This window comes from Sturnira hondurensis, unplaced genomic scaffold (assembly GCF_014824575.4).
Source record: "Sturnira hondurensis isolate 20B ecotype Veracruz unplaced genomic scaffold, ASM1482457v3 Scaffold0017436, whole genome shotgun sequence".
Lineage (NCBI taxonomy): Eukaryota > Metazoa > Chordata > Mammalia > Chiroptera > Phyllostomidae > Sturnira > Sturnira hondurensis.
This window is the reverse complement of record NW_028090067.1, coordinates 12131463-12148630: the sequence shown is the minus strand read 5'-3', so window position 1 is coordinate 12148630 and position 17168 is coordinate 12131463. Positions and strand designations below refer to the sequence as shown.

Below are 17168 nucleotides of genomic sequence, written 5' to 3'. Positions count from 1 at the left end.
CCAGAAAAATGAAGTGACTTGTCCAAAGTCAATAGTTAAAAGCGGACTCTGGGACTAGAGCCTATACTAGCTGAATCCCAGGTCACTACGTCACTTTACCTCCCTGAATATTTAGTTATGTGATACTTTAGTGACTGGAGCCCCCAGGCCAGCACTAACTCCAGTTCTTGTTGATTCTTGGGTGGCACGGTACTAAGGAACGAGGCTTTAGAGACCCGGTAATCAAAGCAACAAATACTTAGTCACAAGTCATTGTTCTGAAAGATAGTAATTTAATAATTCTATACATATATATCAATGATGTTTTACTGATTTCAAAATATCTCCACATAGATCATCTGACTTAATCCTTATAATAGCTGAAAAAGTGCAAGGTCAAAAGGACAGGCACTATCCTTTTTTTTCTTTAATAGAGAAAAGGGAAGTCCAGGGTGTTAATGAGCTTGTTCATAATAAGTTGGCTAATAAGTGGTATAGTTAAGGGCTAGAAGCGCTCTGGGTTCTGGTAGCTTAAAATGTTATGGAGTTATAGGTCAGGGCCAGTGAAAAAGGCCTCCAAATAGGTAGTAGTCATTTATTTTGGACTTTGATATATCCTGCTGTGGCATTGCCTCTGCCATGACAATGCGTTAGTTGGAAGGTGCCAAGTTGAAGGTCTTTAAGGAGTACCTGGTACCAACAGCGTTTAAAATCCAAGTCTTCCACCCTGGCCGAGTGGCTCGGTTGGTTGGAGCGATCAGGGTGCATACCTAGGTTGTGGGTTCGATCCCATTGGGTGCATATGGTAAGCAACTGACTGATGTTTCTTTCTCACATCGATGTTTCTCTCTCTCTCCCTCAAATCAATAAATGTGCAATAATTTTATAACTTTTGTATAGAAGAAAGGAGAAGTTTAAAAACTAGTACAGTCTCTACAGCTCCAGAATTGGAATTCAGAGAATTCCACTCATTGAAGATATGATCTGCCACTCAACAACCACCACACCACTATGTGAGACTTCTCTGTCTCAGTCTTTCTTAAACCATGGTGTCCCCAGCTCTAAAATAAAGGAATTGAGTCACATACTTTAGTTCTAGCTGAGTTCTAAAATTTTGTGATTCCAAGAACAACAAAACTGTATTGGAACATTCTCATTCTTTAGAAAAATCAATTAAGAGTGAGATTGTACAAATCAATATGTGTAAATTAAATATCAGTCTGCTATGTGAAAATTATTTCTTGGGCATACCTGCAAAGATTCTGGTTCAGCTGGTCTGTGGTAGGGCCTGAGTACTGGTAGTTTTAAAGCTGCTGCTGCTTCTTCCTCTTCCTCTTCCTCTTCCTCCTCTCCTCTTCCTCTTCCTCCTCTCCTCTTCCTCTTCCTCCTCCTCCTCTTCCTCCTCCTCCTCCTCGTGAGTAGCCAGGGTTCACAACCAGTGGACTAACATTTTAATAGAGTATCAATTACTGAACTAGTGCTTTGATGGACTACCAAAGTCAAGGGTATGTGACTCATTAGGCTTTGAGAAATGAGAATGACCCAGCAAGATGTAATTTATTTTCATTACATTTTTCTACCAAGAATGAAGTCTCCTTTTTATAACAAAGTTAATTATCATGGTGTGATCCTTTAATAAATATAGGGTGGGCAAAAGTTGGTTTACAGCTGTGAGTACAGAAAACACAGAGGTTATTCTTGTGTTATAATTTATCAATTGAATTGTTTTCCATACGAACGACTTTTGCCCCACCCTGTATGTGCTGATCTTTGGAGCACAGAATTACAAACCAAGTAGAAACAACTGACCCTGTCCTTTGGGGATATAGGAAACATCAGGCAAATCAGCAAATCTTTTCTCCTGATAGGAAGAAGCAAATCGAATATAAATATTATGCAAATCAAAGCAAGATAAACATTTTTGGGAAAAAGAGTAATGAGCCCAGACCAGTGCCACTCAGTGGGTTGGGCATCATCCCGCAAAACGAGAGGCCACAGTTTCCATTCCCAGTCAGGGCACACCCTGGGTTGCAAGCCAGGTTCCCAGTTGGGGGGCGTGCAAAAGGCAACTTATCAATGTTTCTCTCTCCCTCTTTCTTCCTCCCTTCCCCTCTCTCTAAAAAAAAAATCTTAAAAAAAGAAAAAAGAGTAAACGGAAGTCTTCCTGGAAAAGGTGAACTGTAAAGAGAGTAGTAGAGAGTATTTAGAGGGCTTAGCAGGTAGGGGAAAATGTCGTGGGAAAAATTCAGGAGGTCAAAATTAATAGGATACTTACTGAGAAATGATACCAACTCAGTTGAACTTGAAAGCTAGTAATGGAGATTTCTTAAGAGGTCAATTGGTCAGTGGAATAAAGAGCAGTTAAGTCCGACATTTCATAATCAGTGATGGTTCTACAACCAATCCAACTTCAACACGTAATGTTCCTGAAAACGCTATCTCAATGCCACACGACGTATGCCATGTGACATAAATAGAACTGGAAGACAGGAGAGGAGGGTCTGTTGCCGGAGGGTGTCAGACCCTTGTGCACATTAATTTCTCAGTATTTCATAAAATTAAGATTGGATTAAATCACTTCACAGTTTTTAACCTCTTAAAAATTTATAACTGCTTGATCTAGCCTTTCAGCACCTTTATGAGGTCCCTCAGTGATAGTGCCAAGACAGCAATTGCCAAAATTGAGCTCATGCTGTTAGTCCTCCGCAAATGTGCCTGCAGTTGCTCACTATCGCTCGGCCGTCCACGGTGGGATTCTCAAACAGAGCACATGAAATGGGCTCTGCCCTTTAGGGGTTTTTATTTACCCAAGAGCTGGAATGTGGGTCAGACCTATTTGCATCTCACTGGCTTGGAATCCCATCCAAACACCTCTTGGGAAAAGCCGGCACTTTGGGTGGCGATGCTGTAATGTGGCGAAAGAAGCTGGACTGGGAATTGGAAAACCTGGTTTTCAGTCGTGACTCACCGTGTGAGTCTCAGAAGCCGAACATTTGTCAAATTCCTTAAAACCCTTCTGGCACCCTTTTTCTTTTCTTTCTTTCTTTTTTTAAATCTAACAGGAATACTTGAAAGCCAAAAGAGTCTAGTTTAAATTTTAACTCTGTCTCTGGGAATTCAGGGATAAGTCACTTGCCCTCTTTGAACATTGACATTTTCCAACTGTAATGAGCATAATGATACCTGTTTTGCAGGGAGCTGTAAGTGGCAAAAGAGAGGCCTGTCAAAGTGGCCAGCACAGCAGACCTGGGCATGGAGTGGCCACTCGTGTTAGCTGGACTGGAATGAAAAATGCAGCCTCCCTCACAGGGATGTGGAGATTTGGGGATAAAGGTCATGTTATTCCTGTTGCCGTACAGATACATGTTTTGTTGGTGGTGGTGGTGTTTTTAAACAGAAGAGTAATTCCAACCCACTGCTTTGGTCTTTAAGCCTGGAGTTAATGTCTTTAACACGGCCATGCTTTGACATAAGACACTTTGGGTACAGTTGACTGCTCTGTGTGTGTGTGTGTGTGTGTGTGTAAATAAGGAGTCTAAAACAACACACGTACCAGTCGGTCTTTGAAATTAAACTTTTGAGACGCACAGGTAAGAGGAAAGGTACCCTCCTACCCCTTCTTCCCACCACTACCTCCTTAGCTCCTTACGCAGTAAAGCATTAATTTACTTACTGGCATTTGATTAAACTCTTAAGGCTCAGCCCTAGAAGGAGGTGGCAGTAGACGAAGGGTCATTGCCATTCATCATCAACACATTTTAGTTCCCCCTTGAGTTGCCTGGGAAGGATTAGCTTTTCCCTGAAAGGAGGAAGACGGGATGAATTGCATCTATGGCCAAAGAGCTGCCAGCCCCTTTCAGCTGGGGGCACATACCGGGAGCTTTTCCCATATTAGTCAGCTTTATCTCAACTTTTGGGCAGTGCCTACATCTGAATTTCATGGGTTTCAGGGTCAGTCAAAACAGAATTGTAGGCCTGTTGAGGTCAGAGGCCACCGCTGTCAAAGGGTAGTGACCTGAACAGCAAGAGGTAGCCAGCACCCCCCACCCCCCTCAAATGACTTCATTCCAGTGAATACTTGGCTCATTGCACCTCCCCTGCAGAGCTTTTTTTTGACCTGGTAATGAAAATCCTCCTGTGGCCTGTTTTTTTTTACATTATTATTGATTTTCTTTTGTTCCTGTTTCTCTATAGAATGACCAAATCTTGATCCTTGCTAATAGTGTGTAGGTACCCTGGGAAAGCTAGTCTGCTGTTAACTTACAACCAGTGGCACACTACTTCACGTGCCGGGGGACGACCCGGTGCCCAGCTTCGGAATAGTCTTCACTTGGCACACCGGAATTTCCCAGAACTTGTGAAATTCTTCAACCCCAGTAGGTTCTATGAGCATGGTCCAGATTGATTTAAAAACCGCCAAGCCGATGAGGAGAGAGCAGCCGGGACAGGGTGGCTGGAAGCAAAACTCGGGCCGAGGCAGAAGGCAGTGTGCTGAAGCACAGCAACTCTGGAGAAGGGAGACTTTTCTTCAAGCCCCAGCTCTCCCACTTACTGTGTGACTTTGGGCAAAGCACTAAACTGCTCTGAGCCTGCGTTCTTCACCCGTAAATGGAAACGATTATACCATTGGTGTCGTCGGGAGGCTGGGAGCAGTGAAGATATCCCTGAGGTTCGGGGTGCATAGCAGACCCCGAGAAGTGGAGCCTCTATGGCTTCAGGCAGATCTAGTTCAGAAAGGTGCCACAGTCACAGTGAGTGAGTGGAGGGCAGTGTGTCTCATTCTTCTCATGTAAAGATTATCTTTCGGCTTTGGCTGCATTCCGGTTCTTAGGGAGACATTTTGCAGTTTATCCTTGAGAGGTACAGCACAAGCCAGGACGTCCTGGATGCCACTCCTGGCAGGGGCACGGTTTGGCAGTTCCCTGGGAATTCACTCTTTCCCGGCTGTCAGGGGACCAGTATAAATGCCAAATATTAGCACCGTAGCTGTTTCTGAGGCTGCTTCTCACCCCTGCTGTCCCGGTCAGACCTCATGGTTTTTCATAATAGTCCTTCAACAACTGGTTTTAGCTCTTGAGGCATTTATGATGACAAAGGGAGGCATAAAACTGGGGAGCCCTATTTCTCCTGCCACCCCCTCTCTTCACCCACACCCCTTTCCTAGCAACAGCTCTTCTCTCAACTTGGGGCCCACGTCTTCCGTCCCACCTACACCAGAAACAGCAAAATATGGGGGTGAGAAGGGGGGTGGGATTGAGGTGCAGGCAGAGGAATGGGGAGAGAGCTTCAGGGAGGAGGCTGACGAAACACGAAAGGTTCTGACCTCCTCAGAAGAGGAAACCCCAAGGGCTGTGTCCGAGCTGGCTTAGTTTGGGAGGCTTCCAGGGGACTGAAGCAGACAGGGCCAGGTTAGATGGTGGTAGGGAGGTGGGCTGGCCCCCGGCAACGCAGTGCCGGCAGCGGGGAGCTTGCGGGCTGCAGGGAGCCTGTCCACGGTGCAGGTCAGCGATTTTCAGCCATTTTCATCTCATGGCACACCCAGAGCAATGACTAAAATCCTGCAGCACATCAGAAAAATACATTTTCTGTTGATCTGACAAAAATAGGTATAATTATGATTCATTCACACTGGTGGCTGTTGTGTTGGCTGCAGTTTTGTTTTGTTTTGTTTTGTTTTTGACAATCTAAGGGAAAAGAGGTCAGTGCTCCTGGATAGTCAGGTGTTGCATGTTTTAAAAATTCTTGTGGCGCACCGGTTGAAAATCACTGGTGTAGGTTACTGGGGATTGCCACTCTCCTCCACTCTGGACAGGCTAGAACCCTGTGGGGGGAAAAACCCCCCACAAAACCCTGAGGTGCAAGGGCAGGGAATAGCCATCTCTGGGTCTTAGTACTACTTCAAAGTGCAAGGGTTTATGTTTCTCAACTTTGGAGCTTAACCAATCTGATGACCTGGGTCCCATTCCAGGTCAGTTATTTATTGAGGGTGGGACCTTATACATCGGTATTTCAAAAAGTTGATGAGGTAATGCTAACAGGCAGCCAGGGTTGAGAACCACTGAAGTCCAGTCCCCCTTGGAGCAGGAGTGCCCCTTCTAAAACATCTCTGGCAGAACGATGAATTAACCTCAGTTCTACCGTATTTTAAAGGCAGTACATACATCCTTTTCTTTTTCTCTTAAGCTTCCAATAATGATTTGCATGCTTTAGGTTCTTTTTTTTTAAAGATTTTTAATTTATTTATCTTTAGAGAGGAAGGGAAAGAGAGAGGGAGAGAAATATCAGTGTATGGTTGCCTCTTGTGTGTCCTCGGCTGGGAACTGGCCTGCAGCCCGGGCATGTGCCCTGACTGGGAATCGAACTGCAATACTTAGGTTCGCAGGCCTGCGCTCAATCCACTGAGCTACACCAGTCAGGGCGCTTTAGGTTCTTGAGTAAGTCTCAACTCTATGCCTCCGGAAACCTATAGTAACCCCTCCCCGCACCCTCTCCCCTGCAATAACCGTAGTATTTTTACTATCCCCTTCCAGGATTTAAAAAAAAAATGTTGCTATCCTGCCTTTAAGAGATGCAAGAAGCTGGGGCAAATAGCCTGTTTTGGCTCTTCTCCAGGTTCACGTGAGACATTTTGATTGACATTACTTTAAAGCAAATACTAAGGACAAATCTGGTAAGACGGGGAAATATCAGAAGACTGCCACCCACATCTGTGTGGGAGTAGGTGGGGCTGGCCGCGAGGAGGCGGGTGGAATGCTGCTCAGCGATGGTGTGCGGGGGCATGGGCTGAGCTGTGGGCACAGACCCCAGGCTGTTCGGGGCACCAGCTGGTGGAGCCATCGCCTTCTCTCTGTGGCTGTCTTCCTGAATCACTGCCCAGCTGCCAGTCCGTCCTTTGTTTTCCTTAAGCCGTCCACCCTCCTCACCCGGATCTGCCAGCCAGGGCCATCAGCACACAAACTATAATTGGGATGTCATAGTCATATAACATGCCTGCTTGGGGTCCAGAGTGGGGAGGTGACCCTCCCAAGGTCACATGGTGGTGAAGCCAAGGCTTCCTTTCAGTTCTCTTTCCATGATTTGAGTCCCTCTCCCCATTTAGGTTGGGCTTACCCAGAGGCAGTGTTTTGATTGGTCTGTGACTGGGTTGCTGTCTCAGAGGGGCCACAGATTCCCTTTCTTTTCAGACCTGGGGTATCTTAGAGGCCTGACAAAGGACACAGCAGGCTGGATGCCTAGGACGCCACAGGCCTGCAACGTGGGTGAGCCATCCTGGCTGCTGCTCGTGACTCCAGCCAGCTTCAAGCTGGCAGAGTCCTTTTCAGAAAGAGTCCTAAAGAGGGGAGGGTCCCTTTATTGCCAGGACTTTTCTGTTCTGCCTCTGACAAGTGACTGGCCCCACTCCCAGCTGCCAACCTTGCCCGTTCCCATTCTGGTGACTGGGTAGGAACCATCGGAGAGGGAGAGAAGGTGCATCTGAGGCAGTGAGCTCACCGCAGCTGTTGTCTTGTCCTAATCAGATCCTCCTCGGTTCTGAAGTTGAAGGTGGAGAACATTTGGGAACATAGGCAGTACGCTCACCTCCCAAGAGATGGGTTCCTTGTGCTCGGGAGAGAATGCCCGGTGGCTCCCAGCACTTGTCCGGGCTGGGAGGAGGGGGCACATGTCGTCTCCCCTGCCAAGTTCTTGGAGTGAGCACTTTATTCTCTGGGATTCAGGCCCTTGTTGATTGTGACTGTTTTTGCATAAAGATCGTGCCTTTAGTGAGCTTTTGGCTGTTCCTTGTATATGGGTGTTATTATGTACTGCTGCTACCTGGCTAGGGAATTTGGCAATTGCTTTATTTTTTTGTGATTAGTAAGTCAAAAGTCAAACTTATTCCACCCTTTCATTTCTGGAGCGCTAGCTTTGGACTGTTGGAGCATGAGACCTGTGGTTATCCCTGGGTCTGTTCTGTGCAGTGACTGAATCTGAAATTTCACTCTCCCTTCTCTCCTTGGAGAGAGCCAACTCATGGATCGTGGCCAAAAGACCAAGTAATGTACCTTCAGAGTGTGAAACCCAGTGCCTACTTTCTTTTGGCAGATCAGTGTAGCTCAATTTTTAAGGGGATGCTATGTAAAATATATCATTTTAATCTTAAAATCATTTTCAGGTATAAATATGTTATGTAACAGCAAGTAAGAGCTTGGTTTTAAAAATAAATCTTTCAAAATGCAGCAAATTGAGTTGTCAAATTCTCATGCCTTTTAGTTAACATATCACTACTGCCATTTCTGGAACTCTGGCTCTGACTCTCTCAAATAGCTCTCAAACTCCTCAAGTTTTGGGCAAAACATTTAAACATTCTGCCTTTGTATCCTCAGTCCTCAGCTCTAGAATCAAAATGCAGGGCTGGAGAATTTGTTGGTGCTAAGTAAGTACTCAGTAACGTCACTTGTTCTGTTGTAGAAGTTTATTAGCATTTAAAGCACTGCACTTGAAATACCTTTACACCCAGTGATCATTAAAGCATATTGAACTGAGTACCGGGGGACCTCTTGATGACGCTGGCGCTGAGAAGCAACGTTCCCTTCAAGAGCTGAAAGGGCCCCGCCCTTTGCTGACTTTAGTCATCATGCAAACTTAAGTCCCTGTGTGTAGAACTGGTCCCTGCAGACCTCAGCCAGGCTGTGGGTGCTAACCTGCTGCTGAGGACGGCACGTGGGGCCTATCCAAATTTTGGTGCTGGTTTCATGGCAAGATGATGCCGAACTGAATAAAGCAGCACCATACAGGACCACTTAGTTCTGTTTTTCCTACTTACACCCTAAGTATCTAGAGTGGTATTTTATTACACACACAGACAGAGGTCAGTCAGATGCAAAATGAAGAAGCAGGTCATTTCAATACTTTTTATTTGAGTGTGAAACCATTCATATCTTGCACAACTGTACAGATAAAACTATTTCCATTTTAGCCGTAGACATGATTATCACACTGAGTGGGTGTGATCAAAGATTTTATTTACAGAACAATTGCTAAAACATCCGATGTCATATTTCTATTTATTTCTTACCCATAGGGTAATAGGTCCACCATAATTGCTTGGTGCTTTTTATAATACAGAAAGAAAACCTATGTTAAGCTCTAACAAACCTCACAAATTGCTACAAATCTGACAGAAAAATGCCTAAGAAAAAATTTTCCAAAAGTACAATACATGTTTATTTCCACACATACACAGTATAGTATAGGCTCAAAGGCACAGCTTTGAAATATATTTTCTATCAAAGTGTCGGAAATTATTATAGTCTTATGAAGGAACCAGGAAAGTCGTTTTCACACTTTGAAGCTTGGTCCATCCAGTTTCACAACGTTAACACAGCAGAGTGTGCCACTCAATGCTATACGTCTGCATCCTCACAGAACTTTAAAGAACCCCTCCCCTGCCTTCTGCTGACACGAGCCATTGTGCAAACTCAGGACAAACGCTTGTATGTAGAAGAGCTGGTCCCCTACAAACTTCAATCAACTTAAGGCATACAGAACAGGCCTCTTCTTTCCCTCTAGACAGTGCTTGCATCCCCAAACCAGGCAGGCGCCGTGACGGACAGGAGCATAACGGGGAATCTTGCGTTTCCAGACGCCTCCATTTAGCCCTGGCGCCCCTCGAAGCACCACCAGGAAGAGGAGGTGTGCGGAACATATGTGAGGGCTGCTCGTTGTACAGGAAGATGACAGATGCACGGTGAATGCTCTTGGTAAATTATGTGCCCATCCAAGAACACAAACCAGATTCTGTCTCCAGTATCCATCCTTGTTAAAGACTAAAGAGCTTTTGTCAACAGGTAAATAAGTAACTTACAGGGAGTGGTGGCCAACACAAAGCAAGGTGGTGGAACAAAGGGAGAAGGCGCAGACAGGCCTGCCCGGGTGGTGCTCTGTAGAAAGGCAAGTCTGGCTTGGCTGCGGGGGGCCCCCCCTCCCACTGACGTTTAGTGAGTCCTGTTTCTGAACTAAAGTTTATTCATGCCACACTGAATCCCAGCCTCTCGTTCTTGAGGAAAATGGACGCCTAGGAATGGTTCACACATTACAATGTATAGAGATAAGGTCTTCCAGGGGGTGGGTTTATTATTATTATTATTAATACTTATTAATATTAAATACGGATCCCTGTGAGAGCAGTCATTTCGCCCACCCTGTGGAGGCCTCTCCGTTGATGTAAGCAAAGCCAGGGAAGTGTTGCGTGTGCTCATACTCAGAATTCCTGCGCGTGGCCAGGGGCGTGTACATGTCACTAGAGTTTCCGTACCTCGTGGAATGCACAGACGGGCTTGTGTAGCACGTGTTGGCTGTGGGTACCTCTGGCCATCGGGGGGTGACGGGGGTAGGATGCAGTCTGGGAGTACTGCTCATCAAACAAGGTTCCATCCGGGAAGTGGGGCTATTAAAAGGGTACTTGTTGAGGGGAAAGAAATTCCACAAAGTTAAAATTAGCTCGAAGTTACATATATGCAATATCAGTCACGTTCACACTTTGTTTTAAGTTAAATTTCTTAAGAGGCTATTAGTGAAAGTCGATGGGAGGGAAATCAGTGAACTTCGGGGAGACTGAACCTGGCCTAGGGAATATCCAACAGGAGAAATGCCAAGGGCTTCTGAGCCAGAGTCGGACTGCTGTGCACTCAGCCAGTGATATGGACTCTGTGCTCTTCATCCGGAATGTCTTGGAAGTCCAACTCCAAAGGAGGAATGGCCCTACTGGGAATCCACTGTCACAGGAGAGAGTGTGTGTATGACAGAGCGAGAGCAAGCTCGGGAGAGAGCAAGAACAGGGCCGTGAGAGCATGTCCCAGGAGGTATGGGTGGATGGTGGTTTTATCAGTAGTTACGGTGATGTGATAGGTCCTACTCCATCAACCCAAGAGAACAATACTGCCAGTTAAAACACAATGACATCATTAACAATAGCATTTACAGTGGAATTCGATTATGGACTGTAGCCTAAAAGCAGGCGTTTGAAGAAGAAGCAAGTGAACAACTTCAAAAGGTTATTCTATCATTTGAAGAACATCTGTCATTTTGGTTCATATTCACTGGAGTCCTGGAAGTTATTGAAGCAGGAAATGGCAAATCATTGGGCTTGGTGTGTGTGAATGTGGAAGGAGTGTGCAGGTCGGGGAAGCAGGTGTTGCTAGCTCCAAGAGGGAAAGAAGTTCTAGAAAGAATTAGAGATAAGACAAGTGCCCTTGAAAGGCTGCTGCTTTACTTTTTTTTTGGCGGGAGCGGGGGGGGGGGGGGTTCCCAAGACAGCTATGCAAATAAGACCTTCAGTACAATCAGAGGGGAGACGGGAGGAACTCAGAGGCTCTCCGTTTGCTGGCCAGTCCACACAGAGATTTCCTTGCTGTGCTCAGGGCCACCCCATCAAGGACAGGAGCCAGTCACCAAGGATGGCAAGGACAGCGGGTAGGGGAGAGAGAGTGTGTGTGAATGTGTGAATTCTTCTGCTCCCCATCTGTCTTCCCTGACAGTTGGAGAGTGGAGTCCCAAGGGATTAGGTGGGAGGCTGCCTCCTGTGAAGGAGACAGACAGGCTGAAGCCTAGACAGCCGGAGAAGAGGTTATGACAACAATGGCTGCTGCTTGCAGTCGAGGGAGCCAAAGGGAACGGTTCTGCCCCTTTTGAGTGGGAGCCCGAGGGAAGCAGGGGGAGGCTCCTCCACCCAATCCATGTGAAGAAAGCCAGCGATTCATGGATCAGGAAGGACAGATCCAGCTTCTAGTAGAGAGGGCCTGTCCTACTGAGGTCAGCGTGCCCTACATAGCAAAGTGCAGCCACTTTGCAGTCGAAGAATAGGTAGGAAGGGGGGAATGGGTGTAGGTGGTGTCTGGGAACGCACGGGAAAAGGCACCAAGGGCTGTTGCCAAGGTGACTACTGACAGCACACCAAGGCTTTCATAATCCCCAATCAGATCAGAAACCCCAAGCACACCCGGGTACCCTCCTCGTGAAGCCAAAGACGCCGTGGGCGTGGCAGCTGCGTTGGACTCAGGCCTGAGTGGTGAGGTATGAGCCTGGGGCCCACTCTGAGTCCCTGAGGGGCCACAGCGAGACTGGGCCTGCTCGGGAAAGCAAGGTCCCAGGTATTAATCACCTAATGTTGAGGAATATTCCAAAACAGTCTTCAGTTTCTCAGAAAGGTTGCTCTGCCTCTTGATATTCTCGAGTAAGTTCCCTGGACACATGTCACCTCACCTCCAGGTGCCCTCTCCCGCAGCCCTCTGGGCCAGCACCACGCCAGGCTGCTTCTCGTCTTCGGGAATGTTGTCCTATCTTTTCTTCTGCCTGTGACACTGTTTGACTGCCCTACTTACCCCCAGGCCCCTTGCATGCCTGCCTGCCTTTTTATCATTCTCTAGATCTTAGCTCAAAAGCCACCTCCACCGAGAGACATTCCTGGACATCCTATCGCAAGAAGCTAAATGTTACCATTCTTCTTGGAAACCATCTCTTTCGTAAGCTCCTGGTTGGGCATTCTCACGTTCGCCACCATATTCCCAAAGTCACATCGCAAGTTCAAGGAAGAGCTGGCATGAAAACCCAGTCCTGGCGTGGTACTGTTGTTTCCCCACTTCAGTCTGACTGGCCCGCCTCTGAATTACACGGGAGAGGAAGAGCGCTCCTTACTGGAAATGCTGCCCATTGACCTTGACCTCTGTCACCTTTCCCCTCAGCTCCCTCCTCCCCTACCACCACAGGTCTTTTTATTTTAATCCTCACTTAAGGACATGGTTCCTTATTACTATTATTTTCTTTTTGAGAGAGAGAGAGAGAGAGAGAGAGACATCGATCAGCTGCCTCCTGTACAAGCCCCAACTGAAGACCAACCGCAACTTAGGTACGTGGCCTGGCTGGGAATTGAACCCGCCAACTTTGGCATCGCTTGGTCTGGATGACACACCAAACAGCTAAGCCACCCATCTAGGGCTACAGGGCTCTTACAATTCTGACCAGTTCTCAACTTCCTGCTTCTGTCCGTCCTCACTGGCCTGGCTTGTGTAGGTACAATGTCGCTGTCTGGAGTTGGAACCCCCTACCCTCAGAGCCCAAGAGAGTATGGCTTTTGTGCCTAATCCAGGACCCTAGATGCAGCTGTGCCCAGCGGCTGTGTCACAGACTCAAAAGAGTAATTGCCTGGAAATGAGACTGGCTCAAAATATCTCTAATGTGACAATAAAATTCTGTTACCACAGAATCCGGCATGGAAAATCCTGTCCCGTTGGGTCAGCTAATTGCAAATGAGTCAGTGACTCGTTTTCCCCATGGTGAAGAGACCATTGAAAGAGGCGAGGCTCAGGGGCCTGCTGCCTCGCCGCCAATGAAGCCTCTATTTAGCCTGCGGGGGGCGGCAGGGCCGCCCGTGGCACCCGCCTCACCTTTCACACTTCACATCCGGTTTCACGCAGGGCCCTTAAGCATGCTGGGCACAAACCCTGGGGTCCTCGGAGCTCTGCCCCGAATAAAGGCGCTTTTTGTTGAGGGCCCATGACAGGAAGTTACTCTTTTCTGGGTCAAATCACACGCTATTGCTATTGATGTTGAAAAGGAGCTAAGTCGCCAGTTCCTGCCCTGTAAGAGAGGTGAGTGAGGCGTGGTTATGGGCACATGTGTGCGTGCGCACGCGTGTGTACACAGTTGTCAAAGGCTCAGTCACACAGCTGAGGCTGAGGTCCGGCCCGGCTGTGACTTACTCTGGGCCGCCCTGCAACCATGTGAGGCTGTTCTATTTTGAGAAACGCCTCCCCACACCAAGGGCTGACTTTCCTGCACATGGAGGGAGAAGAATGAGCCCTTTATCCCTGACCCTCACCAAATGGGCCGCTACTTCAGCAAGGGGTGAAAGGTGGCCTAGTCAGGAGCACAAACTGTTTTCCTATGAAAGGCGTCTCTCACTACACCGAGGTTCTGCCCCAGGGCCTGCCCCTGCAGGCTTCCTCTGAGCCCTGCTGGAGGAGGATGCGGGGGGGCCCCCCCACACCCCGAACCTTTGAGCTTTGATGGTCAGGATTAACTGGGGGCTTACACGTGAAACACTGAGAATGCCCATGAAGTGAGCTTTCGGAACATGTTCGCTATTATGAAGAGTCTTCCTCGAATCGTAACACCGTGGTCCATTAATGAAGGGAAGCCTGCATGACTGACCATCTTTTCCTACCTCCCCTCATTTTTAGGCGAGGGAATTGAGGTCAAGAGGGGAAATGACCTGCCAGAGGTCACACAGCAACTTGGTGCCAGAGCATCCACTCATTTCATTCATTCATTGAACTGACAGGTATATACTGAGTACCCACTAAGGGGCAAGGCCATGCTGGGGTCTGGGAATACAGTGGTCAGAATAAAAGGACCTGGCCTGGCCCCTGCCCTCACCGAGTTGGTATGGTTAGTATGCTTTTGTGTAATTAATTCTGTAATTACACAAAATAAAACTGTGGTGTTACAAAGGATAACAGCAATATACACAAATAGTGCTTACCAGGAACCAAGCCCCCGTTCTAACCCTTATGAACTCATCCCTCAGAACACCCCTGTGAAATAGGCACTATAACGACCCCCAGTTTTCACATGAGGACTTTGCGGAACTGGAGGCAGAGCGGTCCTCTCAACCCCCGAAGCCTGGCTCTGGCGTCAGAAATCCTCCACCACTGGGGCTAACTGGTTTGTCTGCCCTCTGGCCCGGGATGCAATCCCAAAGCAGAGCCCCCTAAGCAAACTCAGAGACGGAGGACCCACTGGCTCTGAGCTGATCTGGGTTGAGACAGAGGTTCTGTGAGAGCCAAATGCCTGGTGGGTGGGCAAGGCGGGGCCTTGGCCATCCAGAGGAGAAATGAGAAAGAGCTCTCCAGTCCCCTCTGTGTGTACTTCCAGTCTCACAGCTTCTGGTTGATCAGATGGCTTTTCAGCTCCAGTCTACATCCCCAGCTTACACTCATGGCTGCAGAAAGGGTGCATGTTCCACGAACATGCGTTGAATGAGGCTCAGAGAAATATTTGGGAGCTGTGTACTGGGTCTGGTTTGTTTTCTCTTTTGGGTCAGGCATGAGAAGGGGAACCTGGGAAGGTGCAGCTGATGAGATCCCCTGTTCACTTACTCTGATGTGACCGGGGGCAGCAGCATTGCAACAAGTGTGTTTTTCTGAAACAACTTAAACCATACACTGTGAAGCCTCATTCACCTGGACTTGCTCATTCAGAAATTATAAGAATTCAAGTAGGGTTGGAGGCTTACCATTGTATTACCCAGAAAGAAAGGATGTGTTGTGCCAATCAGCAATAAAAGCAAAGGCACACATACGCTCTATCTCAGAAAACAAATGACTACCGATTACTTTGACAATGTAAGGGCTGGGATGCATACAATTATTGCACTTCACAGGTATGTGGTATCAGTTCTGTAAGGCAAACCTGGCAGGTATGTATTGGGTTGGCAAAAAAATCCATCACTTTTTTTCTGTACAGTGGCTCTAGTAGTGCTTAGTTATCTTCAACTTTATTTGAAACTGTTTTTTTAGATTGTATTGTGACAACTGTCATATCAGTGTGAATTAAAAGAAAACATCAAAATTGGTGAATTTCTGTACAGGCATTTTAATAATAAAGATGGAATAGGCAACATTTTCAGTGTATTAGGCTTTATTATTTCAAGAGAGGTGAAAATGCACCTGAAACACAAGAAAAGATTTGTGCAGTGTATGGGGGAGGTGCTGTGATTGAGCAAATGTGTCAAAAGTGGTTTGCAAAGTTTCTTGGCACTATTGACATTTTGGCCAAATGATTCTTTGCTGTGGGGCTGTCTTGCGCATTGGAAGGTGTTTAGCAGTGCCCCTGGCCTCTACCCACTAGAAGCCAATAGCGGGAGGTAGCCAACATACTCAAAACATCCAAATCAATAAAGTTATTGGTGAGAATGAAAAATGTGTCTTTTATTTTACAGAAAAAAACATACGGACTTTTTCGCCAAGCCAACAAGTTACTTTGAACTGATGACAAATGACATTCTCTAGCCATATTTCACAACTGCAATTTTTCTCCAACTCGGACTGCTATACCAGTGAATCTGATATAAAGAAGTGTGATGGGCAGTACTCAGGATTGGAACAGTTTGACCTCTGCTCTGGAAAGCTAAAACTAATTAGCCCTGCACTGGATTTTCCACTAGATGCTCAACCTTAAGCCAAAGTACCAGGAGAGGAAAGAAGTAAGGTTATCCTGGCCGTTTGAGTCTTCTCCCCGAAAACTTGAAACTTCCTGAGAATAGCTGCAGTAACCGTTTGAATTCACCTCCCACCCTCCAAACACACACCAGTGTAGTAGTGTTCAGTGCTGGGGGCCTGGGGTGGACAGCTGGAGCGTTTGCATTTGGGGCTGCTTGCTGCTTACTGGATGCATGACCTGGGGCCAATTACCTTCTGAGGCCTTTTCCTCAGCTTCAAAAACTAGAGGAAAATGCCTTCTTCCCGAGGTTGCGAGAATTAAGTGTGCTTGAAAGTGCCTAAGGTGGTGCTTGAAGTATAAATGTTAATGAAAACCAAAGGATGCTTTGTCTTCAACAGTACCTTCTCCAGAAGCACTGGCCTCACTCATCAATGTGGTAGAGATGTGATAAAACTAACTTCTCCCCACCCCGCTTTCTAAATGGAGACTGCAGCAGAAGCCGTGGGGTGCAGAGTGTGAGTGTGAGCGTGAGCGTGAGCGTGAGCGTGTGTGTGTGTGTGTGTGGTGGGGTCAGAGGCTGTCCAAGCCTTTGTCTAAGGGCCAGGGCATGGTGGTGAAGAGGCCGGCCAGGGACCTGTCACCTCACAAGATATCCTCGTCTGGGTTCAAAGGGCTCCTCCCTGGGCTTTCATTTAGTTCTCGGCCCTTCTGTCCTGAAGCCCACCGCCAGATGAGAGTGCTGCAGTCGAGGACTCTTGTGGCTTCCGGAGCGGATGCTGCCGACCACCAGGGACCACATGGCCTTTAGGAGACCCTGGGTTTCGTTATACAGCAGTGGCTTTAAAAACATCAGCCCCGGAAAACCAGCTGCGGAAATTTCATGGGGAGGGGCGAGAGAGTGAAGAAAGGGGGAAGACAGTGTCGGCGGCGCTGTGGCTTCGAGTGTCAGCTTCATGTCCCCACTGCTGCGGAGACTAGCGTCTCTCACGGAA

General features: G+C 47.3%; 1 protein-coding gene across 1 annotated transcript in view; it reads right to left on the bottom strand.

Moving 5' to 3' along the window:
- Positions 1-8865: 8865 nt before the first annotated feature.
- The window catches only part of RFX4 (regulatory factor X4), a 136331-nt gene continuing 128028 nt past the window's right edge, over positions 8866-17168 (bottom strand). The window contains exon 18 of the mRNA XM_037068420.1: positions 8866-10419. Coding sequence (XP_036924315.1) covers positions 10147-10419 — 273 coding nt within the window. The 3' untranslated portion in view covers positions 8866-10146. The remainder of the gene's footprint in view (positions 10420-17168) is intronic.